This window comes from Neopsephotus bourkii, unplaced genomic scaffold, assembly GCF_033783945.1.
Source record: "Neopsephotus bourkii isolate Nb327-2 ecotype Australia unplaced genomic scaffold, CSIRO-AGI_Nbou_v1 NB_1462, whole genome shotgun sequence".
Lineage (NCBI taxonomy): Eukaryota > Metazoa > Chordata > Aves > Psittaciformes > Psittacidae > Neopsephotus > Neopsephotus bourkii.
The window spans coordinates 482,021-508,421 of record NW_026901939.1 but is presented as its reverse complement, the minus strand read 5'-3'; the positions used below and the strand labels follow the sequence as shown (position 1 = coordinate 508,421).

Here is a 26,401-nt window from a genome sequence, read left to right as displayed (position 1 = left end):
ATGCAATGCATCAGTGTAGTGCTGTGGTGTTTGATAGCTTGCACCATCTGAAGTTCCTGTGACAGATTTTTTGAGGACTCCCAGTGTATTTTGGAGAGAGAAGCAAGTGCTGGGAACACCCAGGCAGTGAAGGGAAGGCAAGGGCATGTTATCTCAATGACAGTATTTTTAATGTTGAGAACTGGCTATTCTTACCTGTTATGCCTACCTTTTACATGGGAAGACCACCCCTCTTACTTCATGCCAGTTTAGTTACCTGAAGAGCCCTGAGGAGCCTTGCTGAGTAATTAACATGGGTTTCCAAACATGCACGAGAGAAATATCTGCCCATGTTGTTCAACTGCTTCCTGGCATCATTGCATAGATAAAGAGGTTGTCCTCTCCCTTACAGAAGCTATGCTCTTTCTTTACTAATACAAAACCTGATGGATGCACAGGGTCATTTTATTGTCGGTTTGCTCAGCAAACTTACCAGCAGTTTCCTGGGTCTGATCTGGAGTGCTCCTTAAGAACTGACATCACAGCCATGGTTTGGTTCTAATAATTTCAGGCAAGGCTTTACACATGAATTGGAGCAGCAGTTTCATCTCTTCAAGCTATTGGGAGATACATGGCCCTGGTGACTCACTGTTCCTTTTGTTCGTTTTGAAGCAGAGGCAGTTCTGAGGTTGAAATGTCCCTGCTCCCCAGGCTCTCCACGCTCCTTCCTGGTGAACATCAGCGTAGGAAAATGCATTCACTCTTTCCTGCTATTGCCTTATTTTGAACATTCTTAATACTTAGGTTGCTTACAGCCTGTTGGAAAATGCTTGTGCTGCTTGGAGAAGAACCATGGTTGTTCCTGTGCCTTTTGCAGAGTTTTCTCAAAAGAACCTGTCAGGATTTGATGAGATTTTCTCACTTGGCTGGAGGGTTTTTATTCAGAAAGCTGATTTATTTTTGTTTTATTTCTTTTCCTTTTTTTTTCTTTCCTGGCTTCTCTTTGCCTGCTGTCAGGCTCTGCTGTCTTTCTGGTTTGCTGGAAATGGTTTCAGTGAATAGTATGCTCCAATATAGTTAGACCAATTTATATCAAAACTTTGTGGCTACCCCAGCCCAGCAGTATTTTTACCAAGTATCCTCATTTTCTTGCATTTTTCTTTTTTGAAGTGAAAGCCAGCAGTGGTGGAGTTTGTTTTTTCCTGCAGAGATGCTGAATCTATGCACATTAAACTCACTGTTGTGTTTTGAGCCAAACTCAGTGCACTGCTCAGGATCCATCCAGTCTTAAGAAGCTTTAATCCTGGGTCATTTATACTGTCTGATGAGCTGCTTCTAATAGGATGTTATTTGTCATCAGGTGTTACTTCTTGGTGAGGTGTTCGAGTAGCATAGCAGGAACTTGTATTTTGCCTACAGGCATGCTTACCAATACTCTGCAGTGTAATACCTCGCTTTCCAGGTGCCTATGTATTGATCAGGCTTATACACTCTGTGCTGAAAATCTGATTCCAGTCCTGACTTCCTGGACAGCTTCTCTATTTTATCTACTACTCAATTGAAAATGAAACAGTCCTTGGAGCAACAAGGATCATCCTTCCTGCCCTGGTGGCAGTGCTCTTCTTAATGCAGCCAGAGATGATGCTGGCCATCTTTTCTGCAAGGGTGTGTTGCTGGCTTACGTTCAGCTTGTCCACCAGGATCCCAAGTCTTTGTCTGCAAAGCCACTTCCCAGCCAGGTGCCCTACAGCCTGTACTGGTGCACAGGATTGCTGCTCCCTAGGTGGAGAACTTTGCATTTTCCAGTATTCAGCTTGAATGGGATTTGTGTGAGCCCATGTCTCTACCCTGTCAAAGTCCCTCTGCATGGAAGCACAATTGGCAGGTGTGTCATCTGCACTCTGTCCCACCATCCTGGTCATTAGTGGGGAGTTTAAGTAGTTGTGGCTCCTATGGGTGCCTGTAGCTGAGGTTGGTGCCACTGATCACAACCCTCTGAGTGTAGTGGTTCAGGTGGTTTTGAAACCACCACAGTGCCCTTTTACCCAGTTGTATTTCATCAGTTTGTCTGTGAGGATTGTAAAAAGCACTGCAAACATTGAGGTAAACAATACCCACAGCTCTCCCTTCATCCTTAAAGCTCACCATTTCATCCTAGAAAGCTATCATACTGGTCAGGCCTGGTTTTCCTTCATAAATCCATGCTGACTACTCCCAGTCACTTTCTTGTTCTTTAATATGTTTGGCTTACAGGAGTAGTTCCACGACTGTACTAGGCTTGCATCCTCCTTGAAAAAAGGAGTGGCACTTGCTTTCTCCCAGTCCCCAGTACTTCCCTCATCACCACGAAGCACCAGTAAAGGTCTTGCTCTGCCTCTGTAAGATTTACAGGGAACCATACCGCTTGTAACAGGTTTCTGGATTTATGCCTAGGACAGGAGGAGATGGAGAAGGAAGGGGGCCCATCCCTGCAGCTCAGTTTTTAGGCATCTAATGGGTGATTTAAGGCCACAATCAGTGAAGAATCACTGGTCCACCTACCAGAGGATGTATGTATTGCTCTGATGTGTTTAAAATGCTTTGTTATCCTGCTGTGCCATTAAGAGCTAGCAGTTCCTGGCAAGGTTTGCAAGCTTCCCTGCCTGTTTGGGCTAAAGCTGGTATTGTCTAGTGGTTTTAGCTATCCAGGCCACGCATTTCCTCTGGTCTCAAAGAGCCTTATGTTCCTTCCCACCGTGTGGCTGAAGCTGTTATGCACACACGATGTAGCCAGTGATCTGCTTTTGGATGGTGCTGGGTTTGCTGTGCATATGCAAATGGGAATGTATGGAGCATATGTGCCTGTAATGTATTCACTGCCAACGAGGGGGGATGGCCAGGAGCGTGGGCCTTGCCTTTTGGCATAGTTCATCTGGCCTTCAGTTTCTGGCTATGGATAAGAGAGGAACACCACATGAGTTGGTGGGTTCACATATCCTATGAGAAGACAAAGTGCAGGCAGATGTGAAGATGAGGTGAAACCTGATTCAACCATCAACCTTGCCACCAGTGCACACAAATACCATCTTCCTTTTGGTTTGCTTTCTTATGCCAAAAAGAAGTCTGCCTATCAGATGATAACACCTATCAGGCATAGCCTGAGGATAACTATAAGCAGCTTTTGAGTATCTTTGTTCCTGACAGCTTAGATTCTGAGAGTGAGAGACAGACGCATGCAATGGCTGCTGCTCTGTCTGCTCCTGACTGTTTGTATTGTTTTGTTTTTATAGCAGCATTCCTGGTCTTCAAATGCTGTCTCAGATGGAGGTTTGTTGGTCGCTATCAAACAGGAGGAGCAGCCTCCGCAGCCATGTGATTTTACTTTTTGTACAGAAATTCCTTCCATTTTTTCTGCAGTCAAACTTCTAAACAATATATGAAGATCCTTGAATAGGCTTTGCATCTGTTTATTGTTGAAATCACAACTGACGGGTACTGTTTGTATTGGGGTAAAATGTTCATAGGTTCACAGACTGCTTTGAGTTGGAAGGGACCTTAAGATCATCCAGTTCCAACCCCTGCCACAGGCAGGGACCCCTTCCACTGGAGCAGCTTGCTCCAAGCCCTGTCCAGCCTGGCCTTGGACACTGCTAGGGATGGGGCAGCCACAAACCCATTTTGCTTGTAATTAGTCCAGCAAGCAACACTAATGCAAGTGTTCGTGATACGGTTTTGATGCTGTTATTTCTGGAGGAGTTTGGCCTGTGAGAGTGTATTTCTCACCTTTCCAAGGCAGTTTATCCCCAGATCACTGCTCTGCCAAAGCACGATGAAATCCCTGGCTGCCTACTTCCCCTGTGCGTGGAGATCTGTCAGTTTAACACATAGGTGTTTAATTCCAGACTACTGAGTGATCTGATAGTGATACTTTGGTGTTAGATGCTTGAGTTGTGAAACTGATGTTGATTTTTAGATACATCAGCCCTGGTCTTTGTGGTTATAGCTTGATTCTCTTACATTTGTATGGGACAGTTCCTGAAGTAAAGGGCTACTGGGGGGTGGGGGGGAATATAAATAGTAGTTATTAGTACCATGTCTTGCAGTTGGGCTTAGAGATCGTGTTATATCACTGAAGGTGACGGACTGAAAGACTGCTGTATAGACCTGCATCATGGTATAGGTTTGAAGCTTTTGTTTTCTCCTTTAAAGGACCAGAAATAAGCTGGCTGGTTTCTTTTGAGTTCTCAAAAGAGCTCAATGAATGCAAAGTCTTCCTGGCTGTATAGAACCATAGAATAGTTTGGGTTGGAAAGGACCATATGGTGTATATATAATATGCTTCCAATATAGTGAAGTAAAATACTGTTCTCTCTTCTAGACATGTTGTTGTGAAGACTTCTCCCAACCACAAATACATTTTCACACTGAGAACCCACCCCTCAGTTGTTCCTGGCAGCATCGCATTCAGCTTGCCCCAGGTACTGTATAGTTTGACTTACCACTTTGCTATAGAACAGATCTCTTTTGAGATTAGGATTGAAGGTAACTTGTAATTGGAGGGAGATGTCTGCCTAAATGTGTGCTGCAGATTTGATTTCTGACAGCAGAAGTTCAAGAAGACTTTTACTATAACTGATGAAAACTTGCTTGTACTATGTTGATCTACTTTTAGCGCATGGTGGGCTAAAGATACTGAAAAAGGTGTGATTTAACCTTTTAAAAACCCACCAGAAACAAGCTATTTCCAAAAGAAACACCTAAACAATAGCTGCTGTTCCTTGTGAATTTTTATTTTTTCTGATTTTCACTGACTTTAATGGATTTCTTTTGTGGTGTTGATCTTTTAAAGATCTGCTGGAAGTTTTTGACTATATTTAGTCATTGTTAGTATTTTCAGCTGAAAAGTCCAATGGAATGCATAAAATAGATTTAACTTGTTTCCTTAATTAAGTCAAGTTATCACATGTTAAATGATGGTTAGAGTAAATAATCAATACTATCCACTTCTAAATAGAAAATGAATCTTGTAGCTTGTAACTGGCTCACACAGTGAGTCGCATAACACAAAAGTACAACAATGATGGTCACTGATTTAGTGCTTTCTTAGCAGTTACTGCTAGTAACTGGTCTAGAAGCTGAGTCCATGCTGCAAACACAAGACTTCTTTTCCTCAACATATGTCTTGGCATATGCCCCAAAAGGACTTTCTGTTTTTTGATGTGTTGTTCAAACTCAGACTTGTCCGGATGAGTGGGTGAAGAGGATGTTGTGTTGAGCATATGTCTAGCTATGATTTGTGATGCCCAAACTGAAAAGCAGACATCAGTAGAAGATGTTTGCATCACAGGTTTAAAGTAGATGCACTCCTGGTCTAGGGTTGATTTTTGTGGATTCCAGTCATTGTTGTAGAAGCGGGAGAGCTCCCCTGCTAAGGAATGAGGTAGGTTGGTTACCTCTAAAAAGTGACTATGGTTGTGTTATAGCTACTGGTAGATGAATGTTTTAGTTGGATATTCCTGATGCTGGGCTTTAATTTCCAGTATTTCCTGAAGCCTTGGAACTAGTGTTACACAAAATGTGTGCGTACCTTATGTATTCATGGGTGGTCATGTAGTAGACACAGGCTCTGAGATCTCCAAAAGTCTGTTTGTTGTGCATTTAGTATGCATGTAAACTTCCTAAGCACCTTTACTCTATAATAATATTAATTCCTAGGGTTAAAACCCAAAAGCTGTGAAAAGCTTTGTATACTGAAGATCCCAAAAGATGAAGAGCTGCACATTTTGCAATTAGCAAGCCGGAACTGTTGGCACAGTAAAGCTTGTAGGTTGTTGTATTACATAATTATCAAACCATTTCCCACCTGACATGCAGTTCTGTGCTGCACAAATCTTTTACAAGGAATTTGAAGAGACCTAGAGGATTTGAACAGTTTCGTTCTTACTAGTTCTCTAAACAAGTGTTTTAGGTAATATCATTCATTAAAGCACATTACAACCATTTCCTGCAACTAATGTATACAGGTAAGCTTTTAAAATGATCATGGAGCGTGTAACAGCCTTTCTTGCCTCTTGCACTAGCTATTGTGTGATCAGCACCTGAGCTTTGGTAGGAAATGAGCAGAATGACAAAAGCCCTATCCAGGATGTTATCTTCTGCCTTTGAGACAGGGGTGACCAATAGTATGAAGGAGGTTGAACTGAATCAATTCTTAAGGTCAGAAAATAGAATTATTAATAGAAATGATACCATGTTTTCAACTTTTCTCTTAAATTGGGGATTGTTTCTAAGATCCCATTCTGCCCTTTTTTGCTGCTTCTTAAGGTTCTCATGGAGGAGCTGCTTTTCTGAGTAAGGATGCTGTCTCTGAGGGGGTGTTTGTTCTACCAAATGTCAGGATTTGTGAAATTGTTGTCTTGTTTTGACAGAGAAAATGGGCTGGACTCGCCATCGGGCAAGAGATAGATGGTAAGTCAGTCAGCAGCATGATGGTGACCTACCTTTATAAAAGCTGAATTCTCTGTTTCCATACTGAAGCGAAACTGAATTGGAAACATGCTCAGATCTTCAGCCTTTCTTCAGGTAATATGAGGCCTTTGTTAGTGAAAGGGAGTTGCTTTTGTGTCTGCAGGCTTTCTGCTTCTCCATGTTTTCCAGACCTGGAGGGCTGTTTTGACTGATTTTTGTCAGACATTTGCCAGTAGGGGAATCTCACTCCTTGGCTATTTTCCCAGCTCCTTTGGGTTCAGCAAGCTCATGGGCATGGATCTTGACCTTTAAGTCTGATGTCTTTGTCTAGAGTGGATCTTTTTGCTCTTCTACACAAGTAGATGCCTCACAGATCTTGCTTGGAAGCCAGTTCTTTTTGCTAGCTGATTTGGTTTGATTTTTTTATACTGAGGAATAACCCGTAATGAAGTGGGGAGAGCCATATATTTGTTTCTCACCCTTGTTTGTTTACTGGTCAGTAACGTGCCAGCTGCCTTACAGATAAGTGCTGTCTAGTACTGAAGTTATTTGAGGAAGGAAACACTAGTATTCAGCACCATTAGCTGAATACTAAGAGCATTTTAGTGATTGTACTTGTACCAGACCTTGCTATAAACTTACCAACTATGTGGGAACATGTATTCAGAAAAATAATGCAGTAATGTTATGCAGTGACTAAATGTCATATGACTCCCTGCTGAGTGTAAAGGATTTGTAAAGCTATTCTACAGGTAGGGAGAAGTATTCATAAAAGTAGTGATTTACTGGGGCTCTTTCTTTGTCTCGTTCCCTTAATAATGGGAAAACTATGTTTTAAGTGTCAGTTTTAAATGGAGTCCAGTGCTTAGTGGTACAGTGAAGCTGAGTCCCCTTGAGCCTCTAATAACATGGTAAAGGTTTTCCAGGTGAGTGGATAGTGTTAGTTTGCCTTTGTGAAAAGGTTGAGTGCCTGGAGTGGATGTCGTTGTCTTGCCCTGGGGGTGGTTCAGCTTCATCAGGTCCCGTGTTGCAGTTAGAGGTGCACATCTGGAGAAGGGTGCTGACTGCTTCAGCTGCATTCTCCACACTGGGAGGTCACTGGTACCTCCTCAGCATGCCCTTCTGTTTCTAGGATGTTACAGGTTTTTGAGGCTGGTGCTTTCTATTGCTTTCTGTTCTGCATCCCCAGTGGTGCATCACTGCTCTGCTCTGTACCAGACACCCTCAGCATTCAGTGCTTGATGTCAGGACTACTCGTATTCAGTTGGCACCTCCAGTTCTGTTGTTGTGACCAGATTCAAGCAAGAGACAGGCTCTCCCTGTTCTCTTACTTTGAATGAAACGTGTCATAGCATGGTGGATGCGTGTTTTGACATCACATCTTCCCAGGCATCTGCAGGTTTGTTCTGGAACCATTTTACTGCCAAGAGCTTGATAGGAAATATTAATTTCCCTTATTCACTTCATACTGCTTACACTTAACTGTGACTTCTGCATCAGATCAGGCTTTAGACTCAAAGCAGATCTCCTGTAATGTGCCTTAACCTTCTGGAGAAGCATCCCTGTCTGTCCTTTGCTGCAGCAACAGCCCTAAGTGGCCTCTTGTTTTGACTGATGTAGCCGATCACCTCTGTGGGTTAGGTACAGTTGGCAATGTCTTCCATGCCACTTTGCTTTCTGCCCCCTTTCAAGGGCTGTTCAGTTGATTCTGCATTACTGAAGGAAACCTGGGGCACGTTAGGATAGGCCCAAGTGCACCTCTGGGCTAGGGGTTGTTTCCTTTGTGTCAGAGATGAGGGGTAACTGATGCTTTGTTCTGGGCTGTAGAAGCCTGATAGATTATATTACTGTGCTCCTCTGGAGAAGAGCTGGTCAGTGTGTTGCTACAGAAAGCGAGTTTTGACCTCTTGTCATTGATTTTTTTGACAAGACTACTCTTAACACTTTCTTTTAAGCTTTCTAAAGACAGGTACATACAGCTTAGGTGTAGATACTGTAGATACTGTGGTACTACAGCATGTGTGAATTGGCTTTCATTGTCCTCATCCTCCAAAGCTTGTGTGGTGTTTGAGCTGTTTTAAAGGAGACTATTAGAAGTTTTACAGAAATGCAGGGATTTTCAGTGGAGGTACATTGCTGTATTTTTTATCTAATAATAGAACATGAACGTAAGAGGAATAAGGGTCAGAAATAATATATTCAGTTTTATTAAGTGCTCATTCTGAGTGGAAGAACGTGTACTGCCCAACTTAAGAGTATGTTTAATATATTGAAAGGGGGCTGTCCTGTTCTGAAACATGCTGTTTCTTCTTTCTTTAACAGTTTCCTTATACACTTTTGACAAGACTAAGCAGTGTATTGGCACAATGACCATTGAGATCGATTTCCTGCAGAAGAAGAACATTGACTCTAACCCCTATGACACAGACAAGATGGCTGCTGAATTCATCCAGCAGTTCAACAGCCAGGCCTTCTCTGTAGGGCAGCAGGTAGGGGATTGCCTTTGCTTTGGAAGTCTAACATGGTCTTCAATGACATGCACATGCTTTTGTGCTACAGTGATGGAACATATTGGAGAGTGCCTGGGTACCATCTCTGTGCTGCAGAGGACAGCTCATAGGCAGAGATGGTTTGTTGTGGGAATGGTTTCTTTGTAGGAAGTTGAACCAGGATGGCTTTCACTGAGAGCATGAGCAGAGTAGTTTAAAATCTGCCCTTTCCTCATCTAAAGAAATCTGTCTTTGTGAGGAAGATTCCCAAGGCTTGAGCCAGCTGGATTCTCTCTGGTGTGGCCTGGTTGGATATAATCTTGGCAGCTCCTGGAATCTTTCTTGGAAAGAGAATTTTTGTTTGAATTTTTCCTATTGACTTGATCTCCTGCTGCTTTTGGTCTGTTACTCTTAAGTACAAGACATGAATAGCACATGTTCAGTACACCAGAGCTTTACAGGGTAAAATCTACATGGAATCTGTTGGGTGGTAAACTTAGTCTTCAGGCTTTTTTCTCTTCAGAAATCCTTTGTTCTTTTCTCTTGTCAAAATCCTTTTTAGCTTTTGAAAGAATGAAACTCCCCTTCTGTTTTTATTTTCCACAGCTTGTGTTCAGCTTTAATGACAAACTGTTTGGCATGGTGGTAAAGGACATGGAAGCTATGGACCCCAGCATTCTCAAAGGAGAGTCTGGAACAAGCAAAAAGCAAAAGGTAGGCTTACAGGAATTGGTGTTCATTCCCTAGGGACTGCAGAGATCCAGGTACTGATCAGATCTTGCTACCAGGAGGAATTTAGGTTACTTGCCTTTGGAGAAGTTGCACATCTATTTCATCTGGCTGTGCCATTTGCCTCAGAGAAGACAAGGAGCTTCTGCTTTCAGTGATGTTATTTTAGAGAAGGTGGTGCTGGTATTTCACATTCTTCACAGTGGCTTTTGTAATGAAGCCTTTGCTGCTGTTTCTTGCCTTCTGAGATGTGCTTGGAGACACCTAAGGAGCAATCAGAAATTGAGGCTAAGAATTTAATAGAATTATTTGTTTCGCTCCCTTTGGCAGATTGAGGTTGGTTTGATTCTTGGGAACAGTCAAGTTGCCTTTGAGAAAGCTGAGAACTCCTCTCTCAATCTGATTGGTAAGTGCCCCTCTAAATATTGCTTGTAAATATTGCTTGAAAATTGCTGCTTTTCAGGCCTCAAAGACTTGTATGCCTCAAAGTTTGTTTTTCTGGTTATAGCAGGTGACCAAATCCATTGAAAACTGCATCTCAAAATGTCTCCTAAGCATCTGTATGAACTAGCAGGCCATAAATCATAGAATGGTGAAGAAGATGACTGGATTTGATCCTGTAGGAACCGGTCACACTTTTAGAAAGCAGTTTGTAGGTGCTCAGGATTCTCCTGAAAACCACTGCACTGAGGAGACACCACCTCTGCAGCAGACTGGTGCTTCTAAACAATGGCTTGATAAATGTCATTGTCTCCCAGTATAAGCTCCACAAGTGACCAGCATACTAGAACAGTTCCACACATATCACTGTGGGGTATCTAAAACAGAGACAGAGATAGGAGGAAAAATGGTGAGTGTGACTTTTAAGAGGTCCCAACAGTACCAAATTGAGTTGAGTGTGTAGAGAAGTTAACCTGCACTCCTGGGCCTAGAGTAGAAGGGCACAATGGACCAATAGGTCCAGCAGAAGACAGCAGCTAGTTGAAATAGTTTAACTCTTTAAACATCTGAGAACGCTGTTTCTCAGGGACACCAACAAGCCAGCACTGCTCTCATTACATTTAATTAAACCAGCAGGGAAATAGGGAATGAAGAACTTGTTTGGATGTGTAGCCCAAATTTCAAAGTGAGTGCAAAACTGCAATTGCCATCTCTAATGAGATCTCTTCGTCAAGGCAAGGGGCAGCTTCTGAAGAGCACTTGGCTTTTCTTCACTTCTGAAAGTACTGCTCTTCAGAAGCTGGTGGCAGCTGCAAAACACAGCGCAGTGGGTTCATGGGGTGTTTAACTGGCTGTGCAGCAGGATTATGAACAAACCTGAACTTTTTCTACAGAGGCAGTTTCTAAAGCCTCAACAAAACAAACCATGTACCATTTCAGACTTCACTAGCAAAGAAATGGTGGAATAATTGCAGAGTCCTCCACACATTCAATTAGAAGCTGGTGTAGGGCTAGGGAGGGATCTGGTTTGTTCCCATAGAGCCACCGGCTTCGATGATGGGGACCTGGGCCACAGAGTGGGCAGTGGGGGCCCCTTCCCTGGAGTTGGCTTTGTGTGTGCCTGGTGGCTGTCCTGAAGGACTGGTGGATGCCCAGCCAGACTAAATGTTCTCCTAGTCTTGCAGTTCCTTATCAGTGTTGAAAAGGAGGATAGTAACCAAGCATACAGTTGCAAATACCTCCCTTGCTGGTAATATGTCTCTAGGGATTCTTTCCTGGGTGTGATTCAAGTCCTGTACCTGAATCACACTCTTCTTTTTCTTTTTTATGTTGCTCATTTCCTTTCCTATTTTATTCTCTCTTTCTATAATCCATGAGCCAAGAAACTTCTTTTGCTGCTGCTCTTCCACAGATAAGAAGTGGTAGGTGGAGGTTGCCCTAAGGTCCATAGGTTGCATTGTAGATGACTGTAATTAAGCATATTAACCGGCAGGGACACCTTCCACTGGAGCAGCTTGCTCCAAGCCCCTGTGTCCAACCTGGCCTTGAGCACTGCCAGGGATGGGGCAGCCACAGCTTCTCTGGGCACCCTGTGCCAGCGCCTCAGCACCCTCACAGGGAAGAGCTTCTGCCTAAGAGCTCAGCTCAGTCTCCCCTCGGGCAGGTTCAAGCCATTCCCCTTGGCCTGTCCCTACAGGCCCTTGTCCCAAGCCCCTCTCCAGGTTTCTTGCAGCCCCTTTAGGCACTGGAGCTGCTCTAAGGTCTCCCCTTCAGGAGCCTTCTCTTCTCCAGGCTGCCCCAGCCCAGCTCTCTCAGCCTGGCTCCAGAGCAGAGCTGCTCCAGCCCTCGCAGCATCTCCGTGGCCTCCTCTGGACTCGCTGCAGCAGCTCCACATATTTTACTTGGTTGATATTCAAAGTCATATAATGACCTGTGATGTTCCTCCTAGCATGTATAGGTGTGAAGAGTGGTCCTGTGGGAGAGCTGAAAGATTGGAAATAGGAATCCTTCTTGGTGATTCAGTTTCAGTATCTGCAGACAAGACAAGTTTTTCTTATGCCTCAATTTACTTCTGTCAGTTTGGTACTTTATTTAATCTTCTCATTGATCTGAGGCAGAGGTACTTAATGTGCTTTGTTAGTCTCTAGAGAATTGTAAAGCTCTGAATAATTAAATTCTGAGAGAGGAGATAAAAGTCAAGTAAGTGTCATGGAGCACTGCCTTCAATAAAGGGCTTTTCTTTTTTTTTCAATAGAAACGAATTGTAATAATTAAAAGCAAGCCAATTCTATTTCTCCTACTTAGCATGAAATGCTGTGTTCTAAACCCAATGGCTGATGTTTGAATTCAGTCTGCAAGAACTTCATTGTGAACAGATGCAGCCAGAAGGGGGGAGTGTAGGCTAAGCTCCATGGGAAAAGGAACATCCCTGGCCCAGTGGTCTGATCTAAAAGCTGTAGTGCAGCAATGAGGTAATAAACACACAGTAATCAGTGAATTAAATGCTCACTGCTGCCCTGCACAGTGCTGTGTATAGGTGCTGTATGTTATATGTACTACAAAGTTGTCCCTAAGCTGTTAGTAAAAGGCATGTTCTTGTTTGATTTGCTGCACTTTGAACTGAAATACTGATTCCAGGTGTGTTCAGTCTGAGATTAACAGCAGTGTAATTCAGCTAAACCCAAACTTTGGTTTAGTGTAGTTACTGGACTAACTCGTGCTAAACTGTGATCTGCATCAACCTGAAGTATCTGTGGATGAGATTATGGAACAAATCAGCAAAATGCACAGTTGTAATTTGCGCCTACTGGCTTTTTAGGGGAGATAATGTCCATTTTCAAAGCGGTGATCAGAGAGCTACAGATGTTTGAGCCTGAAATCTGTACCGAAGGAATCAATAGAAGCTGTAATAAAGAATTTAACTTGTGAATACCTGAAGGTGCTACACTGGGAATGTCAGCCTTGCCTCATGGTCTGACCAGAGTTCATTATGGAAATCAGAAAGCGCAGGCATAAGGGTTGACACAGGCTGCTTGTTTTGCAAGGCTTTTCCAGCACAGTTCTTTATCAAAGTTTCTTTAACAAGAATCTGAACAAAGATCTGAGAGAGAAGGTCTTGGCATGAGTAGATGAGTGATGAAAGGGTAGAAGTAAATAGCTAGGGCCAGTGGAGTTCAGCATGAATCTCTGCTGGGGCCTTTGCTTTTCCTTATAATTATTGAATAAACTGGAACAGAGAGTGAGTAATGAGGTGACAAAGTTTGCTCTTATGGATCTTGGTGACTAAGAAATCAGATGGCAGAGGGTATTCAATATAAATAAGTATAAAGGGATGTGTGGGAGGAAAAACACTTCTAACCTCGGTCAAAAATGATTGCTGTTTTGGGCCAAGATCCCAGGTCTGGTAGTTTCAAGGAGATGCTGGACCCATGCTCAGTAGCAGCCTGAGCCCTGTTGTCAAGAATTATTACTCACGATTAATAAAAGAACATGAACAAAGCAGAATATAGTTTTTTACCTGTATTTAATTTACAATCAGAGCCCAGTGCTTGCAGTTCCTGTCTGTCAAAGGATGTAGTGGAAATAGAGGGGACTTGAAAGGAGAACAACGGCATGCAAGTATGGAGCAGCTGCTGTGTAAGGAAGGAAGAACAAGTGAGGACTGCTCTGCCTGCAAAAGGCATGACAGAGGAGAACACAGGACAAAGCTGGTATCCTCCCAGGTAGCCTGAAAGAGAGTGGAGGCTGATGTAGAGAAATTGTGGCTGCCCCATCCCTGGCAGTGTTCAAGGCCAGGTTGGACACAGGGGCTTGGAGCAAGCTGCTCTAGTGGAAGGTGTCTCTGCCTGTGACAGCGCTTGAAACTGGATGAGCTTTAAGGTCCCTTCCAACCCAAACCATTCTAGAATTAGTTACTGCCTTTTCAGATACAGGACTTGGGAAATGAAGCTGGTAGGAGCTGGTTCAGAAACATGAAAGGAGGTGTTTGGTTGTGCAGGCAGTGGCAGGCATGGTGAGGTGCTATAGGGCACTCTGGGTTCCAAGTTTACATGGTTCCAAGGGCACCTAGGTGAATTTGTGGCAGAAAAACCTACCATGGATCCTTAAATACATAGGAGCAATACCTGGCTTGTGGAATTCCTGATGTGGACAATTGAAAGGCTGGAAAAACAGTTGACTGACTAAGCAGGAGTCTCTGGTATATTGCCCTTGCATCCTTGTCATAGTGCATCCTCCTGGCTAACATCTGCTAGGACCAGACTTCAAGTTAGCTGGACGTGGGTCTGATCTGGTAGAACTGGTTTGCTGTTTGTACTTCTGTTTGCTGTATTCTGCTGTGCTCTGGGTTTGGACTGATTTCTTGGTTTTGCAGGTAAATCAAAGACCAAGGAGAACCGCCAGTCTATCATCAACCCAGACTGGAACTTTGAGAAAATGGGCATCGGGGGCCTGGACAAAGAATTCTCCGATATTTTCCGGCGAGCTTTTGCTTCTCGAGTTTTTCCACCTGAAATTGTGGAGCAAATGGGTGAGTGTAATCCAGAGAAGTATGGCTGGGTTACACGGTACAGCCTGCTTCTGGTCTGTAAAGACTGGGTATCAACTAACAGCCTTATGATGCTATAACATAGCAGTTTCTTAGGGATCTAGTAGACTGACAATGCCTGTTCTTCCCCTCTTGCTGCTGAATATTTCTTATTCTTGTTTCTTGGCTAGGGAAGGGGACAAAGAAACAACATGAATACTCAACACTGAAGGATTGAGATACATAGTTTAAGTGAATACTTTTCTGTTGGAACTTAAATTCCTTTGGATGCTGCATTTATTTGTAGCAGTGAGACTGAATGCTCCTATTCCTGACTTACTGAGCTGTCCATATAGGTCAAAGGAAATTCTGTCTTATTGATCCTGCTCTCTGTATTAAATATCTGTTGTCCTGGATTGTGTGTCCAGTTGCATTGTAAATCTGTGTCCTTCTCACCTGGGAAGTAGAGCATCTTGTGTGACCTATGCTTGGTCAGATTTGAAGTGCTGGAGAGGATGCACAAGCCGTGGCGTGCCTTGGGGTTTGTGAAATAAAAGCTGAGGTTCTAAATATAACTTTTTGAGGGGGAGGGCTGGGGGAAGGAAAGGCAGTCCCATGACTTTGTAAACATGTGCTGGCAGGTGGCTAAATGGTGCTGGTTTTGATTTGTAGTAAGCAGTATGCAGCTGCAGGTGTCTTATTTTGTCCCATAAAGTGGCTGGGGCTGTTGTAGCTGGTCCTTGTTCTCTGAATATAATCTCTGTGGGTTCATATTTAAACTTGGAACCTGTAGCTGTGCAATTCCTGTGTATGTTTATATTTCTTGATCCCCCTTCCCTCTCCCCACAAACAAAGCAATTGAGCTTTTGATTACAGAGCTGATTTTCATCAGAAGATGGGTCCTGTTTGTGTGTGGCTATTTCCAGTGCTTGTGGAATCGATGTTAAACTTCCCTGTGAAGTGAGTTAGGTCTTTTCTTAGTGATCTGAACACCTGGGGAGAAACCCTGGAGAAACCCTGCAGGCCAAGTCCAGCTGGTGCACAATTCTCTCCTGCCTTTTCACTTCACATTCATCTGATAGCAAAGGCTTTCCAAGGTCTGATCTTGGGTTGCTGGGTTTCTGCAGCTGGAAGCAAGTCATAACTTCTCTGTCTGTGCTTGACAGCATCAATACTTGAATTTCTTGAATATTTATGCAGAGAGAGGAAATGAGAGAAATGGTGTTGGCTGTGGAAAGAAAAGCTTTTACCTAGATATTCTGTTGTGCCCAGTTCAGAAATGCTTCTGACAGCTGGCCTTTGGAAAGAGCAGCATCCCTGGCTTGAAGTATTCTTACCTTTTGAAGCAGTTATCGTATATATTCATGGTAAGTACAGAGTCCTTAGGTGTGACCATATGTTAAGGTAAAAGATGCACACTTTGCTAATTCTCATCAATGTCACTGGGCTGTGATGAGGAAATGTGAGTAGGTTAGAGATAATTAGACCTTGTTTTCATTTTCTGTGGCAGGGTTGGAACTAGGTGATCTCTAAGGTTACTTCCAACCCAAACCATTCTGTGATTCTCTGCTTTGATGGTAGCTTCTCCTGTTCAGCTTCTCTGTCTGTGTGCAATCTGGCAGTACAGCAAGCAGTCATGTGTCAGACTACGATTGCATTCCCTTGGTATTATCATTAGCTGAACTAACCTGTCAGCTGGGCGCTCCTTGGGAGTGATGTGCAGCGGCTACCTTTGCCATGGAGGACCTACATCTCCACCAGGTACCTGTGGAGAAGGTTGGAATCCTCGCTGACAGCAGGTTGTGGAGCTGCTTTGCAGGGTGTGCTGCTCGGATGGTTCCTCCTCTTCATTGGTGTTGCTTAATACAGGAAGACAAAGATTCTCTGAAGGACCACTTGTATTTTGATTACCCTGGGCAATGAATTAAAGGTGTGCCATAGTATTTATATAAATACACAGACCCTTACGTGTGCGTGTTTACACACATACTCCACAAAGCAGCATTTTTCTGGTAAGAAGGTAGGCTCCCAGCAGAGCTCTCAGCTCTGTGATGAACCCCAGGGCTAAAAAGCTTATCTGAAATGTGAAAAAACAAAGCTTTCTGACATTCATTTGCTTTGCCTTGGTTGTAACTTGCTCTTAACTATATTTCAGATCTGAAATGTCAGTGTGACAGCTGTTCACCTTTGTATGTAATTTATTGGGAAAGGAAAAGAAGGAATTTGCTTGCTGTCTGGTGCTCCTCTAGTGCTCACCCAGAGCTGGGTTTTGCCCGGTGCTCACAGACTGCAACTCCCATGCCAAATGCAATAAATATTTCTGTCCCGTAACTACACAGAGGCTCTGTAGACCCTTCAGAGATTACTTACAATTTGTGTGTGGTGTATCTAACTTCCAAGGAATGTGCTGGGTTTGGAGTATGTAAATCAACAGTAGTTAACCAGATCATCCAAGGGTGTAAATGCTACTCTGATGCTACAATCTTTGGTTTATCCAAGCCTTAGCTCAGCTTCAGCTGGTCATTAAACCTTGCCATGGCTCCCTGCTGCCTAAGGGGCAATTTACTTTTCCATACCCACGCTTTTCCCAGCAGAAATGGAAATAAATACATCTGGATGAGGATTGAGGAAGGTGTCTTGAGACAAAAGGGGCTCTTCTGTCTTAGTGCCCTCTGAGGCCTCCCTAGCAGTGATACTTGAACTGAAGGAACTTCACACTTGCAGGGCACTTTCAGCTGGGAAGTGATTTTTCTGATTTGTGGCACATTAGTTGTTGTAAAGGCCACTGGAAAAGCAGATTCTGGATGTACATACCGTTACAGTTCATTAACAGGTATAGAAATCTTTGGTGGTACAGTCCTAAGAGACTGAAATAGAACCAGAAAGCGCCCAAATTCCCCACCCTCTCCTGTTACCATCACTAAGTAGGCTAAGTCAGGCTTTTCCAAGGTGATTTCTGTTTCCTCATAGCCTTTGTGACGTGTCCTCTGATCATTTGGGATCAATTGGTTTCAGAGCTCTGTATTTTTGAGTACAGATCACTGTATAAAAATGAAGTATTGACAAAACACAAGATGAACATTCACTTCAGCAGGTAGTCAGGTATTATTTTCTTCTTGGATTCTGCCTGTGAGGTGGAGGCTTGTCTTTTAAGCTACCTTAAAAATGGGTACATTAATGTTCTTGAAGTAGTCGGATATTATAAGAGAGGAATAATAATGGAAAGGATCTCATGCAGTCTGGTCTTAAAATAGGATCATTTTAATGAAATAATGGGTGTCAGACATGTCTAACCTGTAGCTGAGGTGACAGAAATGGCAGAGGGTCCCAAGGAGGCCTATTGCATTGCTTCCAGGGTCTTCACCATCAGCAGTTTTCAGGTGTCTGTTCTCAGGCTCGCAGCAGTTCATACATTGCTTGTTTCTGTTATGCTTTTGAACGAGGCTTTTATGTATTTGTCTGTGTTTCTCTTCAGTATTCTCAAGGCTGAGATCTCAGATTCTTAAACCATTCTCATAACCTCTGGATCACCAGTCATTGTTGCTTCTGTTCCCTTAGTCATTTCTTCACTGCTTAGAAGCGTGATGACCGAAACAGGGCACAGTAGTTGAAGTGCTCATCATTTCCAGCTCAGTTGGTGGCTTTTGCCTGTGCCTCAGTATATATGCCTCTTTACAATCCTCAGGAGGGTGATTTTTCAGTTTTGCAACATGTATGTAATTATTCCTACCCCAATTTAGAAACTGGTGCATCAAGTTACATTGGTTTTAAGTGAATTTAATCCTGCCCATCAGTTTATTTGTAGATCTTGGTTTTGTAATGTGCAAATGTAACAAGTGTATTCTCTTCCATCTTCCAGGCTATTAATAAAAGCACTGCATACCAGTAAATTCAGGATGGATCCTTTCTCGTTGTGCTTTAAAGTCTGTAGGCTTTTTTCCCATTAACTGTGTTCTTCTTTCAGCTTATGTGTTTCCTACATGCTTACGAAGATTTATAAGACCTATTTATACCTCTTACGAAAGTCTAAATCTCCCTCTATTGCTTTGTTTCCTCATAGAATGGTTAGGGTTGGAAAGGACCTGAAGATCATCTAGTTCCAACCCCTCTGTGTGTGACCTCCTACCCTTTCCTAGAGGGAAGTTGTCTCAGTCTGATCTAAGAAATTCCTTTTGGCTATTTCTTGTATCCTTGTTCTTTTTCTACCTACTTTAAGCAATACTGTGGCAGAATTTTCTAGTAAGTAAGTTAGTGATAAGACCAGATCACACAATCAGTAAATAGTTGAGACTGAAAGGGATCTCTCAAGATTTAGTCCAAGCCCGTGCCTCCCTTCCTTTTCCCTTTATAACATAATGGATGACATCCACTTTCTTCTCCCCCAGTGTCTCACTCACCCTGTCCAAGTCTCAGTGACTTTGAGATGATTTGGCCCACTCTGAGTGCTCTTGGGTGAAGTTCATGTTCAGGTAATCTGCAGATATCTAATATGCTTGAGGGCTGCCTCCTGTTCTTTTCCTACTCCTGTTTCCTATTCCTGGCTGTTTGTCAGTGATCTTCGTAATAGCTGCCACATAACACATGAAGTCTTCATTTGTGCAAAGAAGTATTTAGCAATTTGAACTTAGTATTTTCTTTTGTTAGCTTTCCTTAATTGAGAAGTGTATCAATGCTTCCTCCTGATGAGGTGTTAAAATGAAGTGCTCTACTCACACTGAAGCACATGGCTCCCTGTGGCCAGTGAGGCTGAATCTGGTCACTTAACTCTTCCTCCACATATCTAAAGACCTCTGTGTGCACTTTCTTTGTGGAGGACTGCTGGGCCCACTGTGTAAATCTGTAATCTGTTCACATATTGAATTGCTGAATGCAGTCTTGGCCTTTGTATCAGAAAGTATGCAGTAAAACTGGAAGCGCTTTGGAGGAAGTCATCATGATGGTTGGACCAGAAAAGCTGTGGACTGGCTTGAAGATCTTCAGCCTTGGGAAGAGACCAGTGGGAGAGATATGAGAGAGAGGACTTCAAAACTCTGCATGGCCAGGAAAGAGCAATGTTTGCTCTTTTGACATAGGAAGGTGGAAATGTGTAGGTCTCAGATGGCAGGCTTGGGAGGAAGGGAAGGGGCTTGATACGAAGCGTGCTGCAAGGAATTTCTGTGTTGATGGCCATAGTCAGGTACTGAGAAGACTTTTGCTCTTACTTCACCTGGCTGCAGTTATGGTGTTAGTTAGCAGGCAACATCACTAGTTGGCAATCGCAGTTTTAGTCCAGCTGGAAAACCAGGCCTTGAGACATCCCAGTCACCTTGTTATGTTGGTACTTGTTTATGCTGTAATACTATGTGGGTAAGTGTTCCATAAGGCATTTACCTTGTGGACTTTCTAAGTAGACAGAAGTGATGCAGCTTTATTCCAAAAAGGAGAAAATGCTGGTAAGATTTATGGCTATTAACATCCAGGTGGGAAATGCCTGCAAACATCAGCTGCTATGTTCAGCAATCCATCCAACAGCTCTGCATAATCTTCAGCTTAAAGTAGCTGCATTCTTGTAGCTTCTCTGTTAAGAGGCAGAGGCATTTACTCTTCTGCTACAGTGATGACTTCTTTCAATGATGGGTTTTTTTAGTAGATGCTTTTGTCAGAATCCCCTTTTCTGAGAGTCCTGATTTTGTTTGTGTAGCCAAAGGCATTCAGTTGGGAGCTTCTCTAAAGCTGATTTATTTTCATTTTTATCAGATTCCATCAGAAATTGATAAATGTCCTGCCATTGTCATAAATCTAGTTATTATTTCCTTATATATGCGTGCATTAAACTTCTCACAGCCAAAGCAAGTATCCTGAGAAAGCTATAGGAAGACCTTACTGACTTGGTTGTCTTCTCTTTGCAGTGACAAATGATTTGATAGATCAAGAAACTGGCTATTGAGAGTCCTTTTAAAATAAACCCTTCTGGTTTAGGTATAGCCTTTGCCCTGTCTCAGCTTTGAATTAAAAACACAAACAAGTTACTTGAGTCTTGCTACTTGTCGGTAGCACATAAATCCAACAGGAAGATTAACTGGAGGCTGGAGTAGTTCTGGGTTTACAGGATGAGAGGAGGGGAAAACCCCAATCAGCTATATTTTTGGGGAAATTTTGCCTGTGTGGCAGGTGAAGTCTGGGAACCCTGATCTGACTCAAACCTGCTTGAAGATGAATGTGCAAAGATAAGCATCTCTCCCTGATCTGTGCAGGATCGGTACTTCACATCCCAGCAGTTTCCCCAATAGGTTCATCTCAATGATACAATCACACCAGAATGCTTTGATTTTAATTAAAAGGGGAATTACACTCCCAAGGAGAAAATCCCTGTTATACTAAAACATTCTTCTGATCTCCCCAAGGAAGTGACTAGTGAGAGCTGAACAAATAAACTTGATCCTGTCTTTGGGTAAGTGACATTCTGGTTCAAAATAGCATTTGACTTCTCTGCCCAGGGAGGTTGTGAATGCTCCATCCCTGGCAGTGTTCAAGACTAGGTTGGACGAAGCCTTGGGTGAGGTGGTTTAGTGTGAGGTGTCCCTGCCCATGGCAGGGGGCTTGGAACTAGGTGGTTTTAAGGTCCTTTCCAACCCTAACTATTCTATGATTCTCTTGGTAACACAGGTAACTTTCCCATTCATACCAGGTTTTATGATTTTTTCCCTAATGTTTTGTGCAGAATGTTTCCCATGTTGGTATATTTTAGTTTCTGTTAACGTGTATTCAGCCTCTAACGGTATGTCATTAAATTTCATTATTAAGTATCACATTACAGGAATGACCTTTGATTTGGAGGCCTAAAGGTAAGCTGAAGGAGTTAGAGATGTCTGCACTGCTAATCATTCGTGTTTGGAAGATTCTCATAATAGTATTGACATTTGGGCTGCATTGGTGAAAACAGCAAAGGGGAGATAAACTTAATCAAAATTCCTTTGTGGTGCCCAGGATCCCACTGTGATCTGAGACATCACATTTGTAGTTTGTCATCACCTGCCTATTTTAACAAAGTCCTGCTTGTGTTTAGAACTTATTTAGGCAGGTAAACGCAGCTCTGCAGGGAAATTTCTACTGTAGTGGCTAGTGGCAATTTTATTGGAAGAGGAACGAATTGCCTTCGTTTCAGGAATGTTCTTCCACTTGGCTAAGACCCGGCTCTCAATGTTGCTCATTCAGTGGCGACCAAGTCGTGGAGCAGATGGTCAGTAATGTCCTTGATGTTCAGATGTGGGGGAACTAAAGCCTGAGTGTGAAATACCCAGTGCTGGCTGAGCCAGCAGGTCGAAGGAAGTGATCCTGCCCCTCTACTCTGCTCTTGTGAGACCTCACTTGGAGTATTGTGTGCAGTTCTGGTGTCCTCGACATAAAAAGGACATGGAGCTGTTGGAACAAGTCCAGAGGAGGCCACGAGGGTGATCAGGGGCTGGAGCAGCTCCTGTATGGAGCCAGGCTGAGAAAGTTGGGGCTGTTCAGCCTGGAGAAGAGAAGGCTGCGTGGAGACCTCAGAGCAGCTTCCAGTGTCTGAAGGGGACATACAAGGATGCTGGGGATGGACTCTTCATTAGGGACTGGAGTGATAGGACAAGGGGTAAGGGGTTAAAACTGAAACAGGGGAAGTTTAGATTGGATATAAGGAGGAAATTCTTTCCTGTGAGGGTGGTGAGGCACTGGAATAGGTTGCCCAGGGAGGTTGTGAATGCCCCATCCCTGGCAGTGTTCAAGGCCAGGTTGGATGAGGCCTTGGGTGATATGGTTTAGTGCGAGGTGTCCCTGCCCATGGTTGGAACTGGATGATCTTAAGGTCCTTTCCAACCCAAACTATTCTATGATTCTATGATTTGGTAGCTGTTGAGTTGTCTCTGGGCACCTACTGTGTCCCAGAGCTGGTATTTGTGCTCTGGAGGGGTGAATAGCAAATGGCATTAGAGTATAGATGAAGGCTTGGGCGGCCAGCTGAAGCAGCAGCCAGCCTTTGACCAGCCTTCTTTCTTCCTCCAACAGCTTCTGTCCTTTATTAGGTAAGAGATGATGCTTTCTCATGGTAAGCAAATTTGAATAGGAAGAGGGTGAAAATCCTAAGAGGCTTTCTAAGCAAGTTTATCCAAAGGCCAGGGTGCTCCTGCTGGAACTGCTGCTTTTGCCTTTTACTTGCTATATGCTCCCAATGTGGGACATGAGACAGCCGTAGCCCTTTGCTAAAGCTGTGTTAGCTTGGGTAGAGGAAGGGAATATTGGAGCTTTTCAAGAATTTCATGTTTATGGGGCTGTAGAAGTGAAGCTTCTAGTGGATATAACTGGGTTGTACGTCCTCCTAGAAGAGACAGTGTGGACTGCAGGAGAACTAGGGAAAAAGAAGTAGGGCCAGACTGTGCTTTGTGTTTCTTCTTTGAAAGCATAATAGAGAAAACTAATCCTGCACAGCACGATTTCCCTGCCTCTCTCTAGATGCTCCCAGGCCTGTTTGCATATATGTGCCCTGACTTGCCAGTAGCCTTTTGATAGCCTCTCTGGTTGAGCCCAGCGGAGCTGTCTGAGCATCAGTTTGCTTGGGATTTCCCTTCAAAGCATCACTCATCATCGAAATCCTGCTTTGTGCTGTTTGGCTACAGAGGTGATCATGTTCCCTCACGAAACACGTTAACAATACCTTTCGTGACATTGATTTGACAGGAAGAGCTTTTAATTTATCTACGCCTTGGTCGTTCCTGTGCGAAATTCATCTTTACTGACAGTCCATGGTGTTTATGTACTTGACTCGTAGATGCCTGAACGCTGACTAAGGAATTCTTCTTAGCTGAAGCTCTTGAATTTTGTCTTTTGTAGTAAATATTTTATCTGCAGAGAAGCCCAGAAAAACCTTTCAGCTTTATTCCTGTGCTCATTCAATGCAGCACTAGTGCTCTGTGGGACTTTGGTAGGGATCAGACCCTCCTGATAGCAATGTTCTCATGAATCTTCATGCCAGTGTACAGACGACCTGAAAGTGAGCAGTGCATGTGGGTAATAGAAATTGTTGTGTGTTGAGCAGTTATTCAGGTTGAAGTTAATTCTTTATTGCTTTAATATTCAGGAGTAAATGAAATCACAGTTGAGTATCGGTAAGGTAATACAGGATTAAAGTACTTGTTCTGTAAAGGCAGAAGCTTGCTGTGAGGTCTGTGTAGTTGTGAGGACTCGTGTGCGGTGGACTCTTCATTAGGGACTGTAGTGATAGGACAAGGGGTACCCGGTTAAAACTTAAACAGGGGAAGTTTAGATTGGATCTAAGGAAGAAGTTCTTTACTGTTAGGGTGGTGAGGCACTGGAATGGGTTGCCCAAGGAAGTTGTGATGTTCAAGTCCAGGTTGGACAGAGCCTTGGGTGCCATGGTTTAGTGAGAGGTGTCCCTGCCCATGGCAGGGGGTTGCAACTTGATCTTAAGCTCCTTTCCAACCCTAACTGTTCTATGATTCTAACTTACCACATAGCTGAGACAAGCCAGAAACCAGAAGGGAAGTTATCCTATGTGGGTGACAAGTAACTTCTTGTGCCCAAGCTTGCTGAAGTTTTGATGATGGTAGAAGCTGAACTTGCTTCCTCTAAGGCTGAGCTCTGTGCCATCAGTTTGCTACTTTGTTGGGCTTTGCTTTTAGTGTGTGTCTTAAGCGCTGCAGGACTCTTGTTGGATGGTTTGCATCCTTAACAAAGTCAGACTCCAAGAATGTGGTGTAAAATGAATGCATTGTGAATGTCATCTACAGCATGAAACAGTTTCTACTGATGAAGGTCTTGCTTTCTACCTCAGGCACTTAATACCTCGAGATTTCTAAGGTTTAGGTAAATTTTCTTGAAACAAAATAGGTGGGGTTTTATCTTCAAATAAGCTCCTGTGTTTCCCTAGAGGACAGAACTTAAATGGCAGTGCTCCTGCATAGTGTTCAAAGTCCTGTTATTTGAATGAATGCTTCAGGTCTTCCTGGTTACAGGTCAGGCTTTTGGGGCTGATGGTTCTAGTGGTTCTTAGAAGCCTTTTTGTTTTCTTAGTATTTCTCCTATGAATTTGCAATTATAACTAGGTGTATTGCAGGGAACTCATTAAAGCCCAATAGAGGGGTAAAAAGTTAGGCCATTATTAGATGATACTTCTTGTTTTCCCTTTCAAGAATCAGATTAATGTGTTTGATCCATGTCTACACTAGGAGCTCCCAGTCTGTTGAGTAACTTTGAGAGTCTCATGCTTTGGTTTCCTTACATATGTGAAAATTAAACCCAGTTGGAGCTCCTCTGTGAAGAAAGGCTTCCTTTGTAGGCACTTCTTCCTCTGGAAGAGAGAAACCAACCAGGTGCAATGTATGCCTTTCCTAAATTGCTGGTACACCTTGGCTTGGTATTCAGGGCATGTGGTGATAAAAAGAAGTGTCTGCAGCCCCTCAGCATCCCTAGAGTTGGGTTTTGTTGAACTGAAAAGTTATTCACATGTTTACCAAGTGGTCTCTATTGCTTTGGATTCCTAACCAGAAGTTATAATTCAGGCTTTCAGTCCTTAGCTGTTAACTTTGTGTGCCTAATGCATGCAAGAGCATTCGTACTCTTCTACGGAGTATTTTTCCTGGCCCTTGCCACATCATTGGAACGATTCTGACCCAACTTGGCAGTTCCGTGTTTGAATTTCACTGATAAAGGCACTGAGTAGAGCTAGGACTAATGTATGTTGTAGCCTGATCCCTGTAATAGCACTACTGTAAGCAGCAATTCCCTCTTCCCTATACTGCTCTTTCCATCGTAACCCTACTTTCTAAACATGTGCTCTCTTGTTCTAGGCTGCAAGCATGTGAAAGGCATCCTCTTGTATGGACCTCCAGGCTGTGGTAAAACACTTATGGCGAGACAGATTGGCAAGATGCTGAATGCCAGAGAACCAAAGGTGGTCAATGGGCCAGAAATCCTCAATAAATATGTGGGCGAGTCCGAGGCCAACATCCGCAAGCTGTTTGCTGATGCAGAAGAAGAACAAAGAAGGGTAATGCAAACATAGATAAATGGCATGGTCAGGATGAATGTGCCTAAAGAATGGCCGGAAAAGAGGTTTATAATCAGAAAATTACTGCTTGCATTAAAAGCTTGAGTCACTCCTTAGATTATAGTTATTCCCTGCAAGTCAAGTCAGGGAATATTAGTGTTCTACAGATGGACACACTGGCCGTTGGAAAAGCAGTCTCGGAACCTGACAAGGTAGCTGGTTTTCTAGCTAGCTATGCTGAGGATGGACAGTTAGCTTCAATTCCATGCAGGGTTATTTTCAAGTAATACAGTAGGGCCCATCACGCTGTGCTTTGTATTATGGGATGTCACCCTCTCAAAAAGTGCTGAAAATTTGGATTGCACAAATTTTGCTCTTTTCTCTTTGTTTTGGTGGGGGACACGTAATGTACTTGGGTTTTTTGCTACTAAATTCAGATGGCAGATATCATAGGCTGAATTTCAAATAAGCTTTCGTGGTTCAAGTTTTTGGTTTACAGCCTTATAGGTATATTATAAGCCTTAAAGTGCTGTATCCAATACATCGTTATTTGTCCTCAGCAGAACACTAATGGATGGGGTAATGTCTCAAAACCAGAGAGGACAGATCTTTTAAACTGAAAGTGGAGATGAAGATTCTGTTTTTCTCAAGCTTGGTTTTTTTCTTATAAATTACTTTAATCAGCTGTCAAAAGCCCCATCTTTAGTTTAAGGGTGTAAATACTTATTTCATTTGTGCTATAGTAATTTTTCTGCTGTGGATCACTTCATCTTG

General features: G+C 43.1%; 1 protein-coding gene across 2 annotated transcripts in view; it reads left to right on the top strand.

Moving 5' to 3' along the window:
- Window positions 1-26,401, top strand: part of NSF (N-ethylmaleimide sensitive factor, vesicle fusing ATPase) — a 62,399-nt gene that overhangs the window by 13,098 nt on the left and 22,900 nt on the right. For both annotated transcript variants that reach the window (XM_061368903.1, XM_061368904.1), the window contains exons 3-9: window positions 4,337-4,436; window positions 6,387-6,426; window positions 8,749-8,915; window positions 9,522-9,629; window positions 9,975-10,050; window positions 14,458-14,613; window positions 25,428-25,627. In XM_061368903.1, coding sequence (XP_061224887.1) covers window positions 4,337-4,436; window positions 6,387-6,426; window positions 8,749-8,915; window positions 9,522-9,629; window positions 9,975-10,050; window positions 14,458-14,613; window positions 25,428-25,627 — 847 coding nt within the window. The remainder of the gene's footprint in view (window positions 1-4,336; window positions 4,437-6,386; window positions 6,427-8,748; window positions 8,916-9,521; window positions 9,630-9,974; window positions 10,051-14,457; window positions 14,614-25,427; window positions 25,628-26,401) is intronic.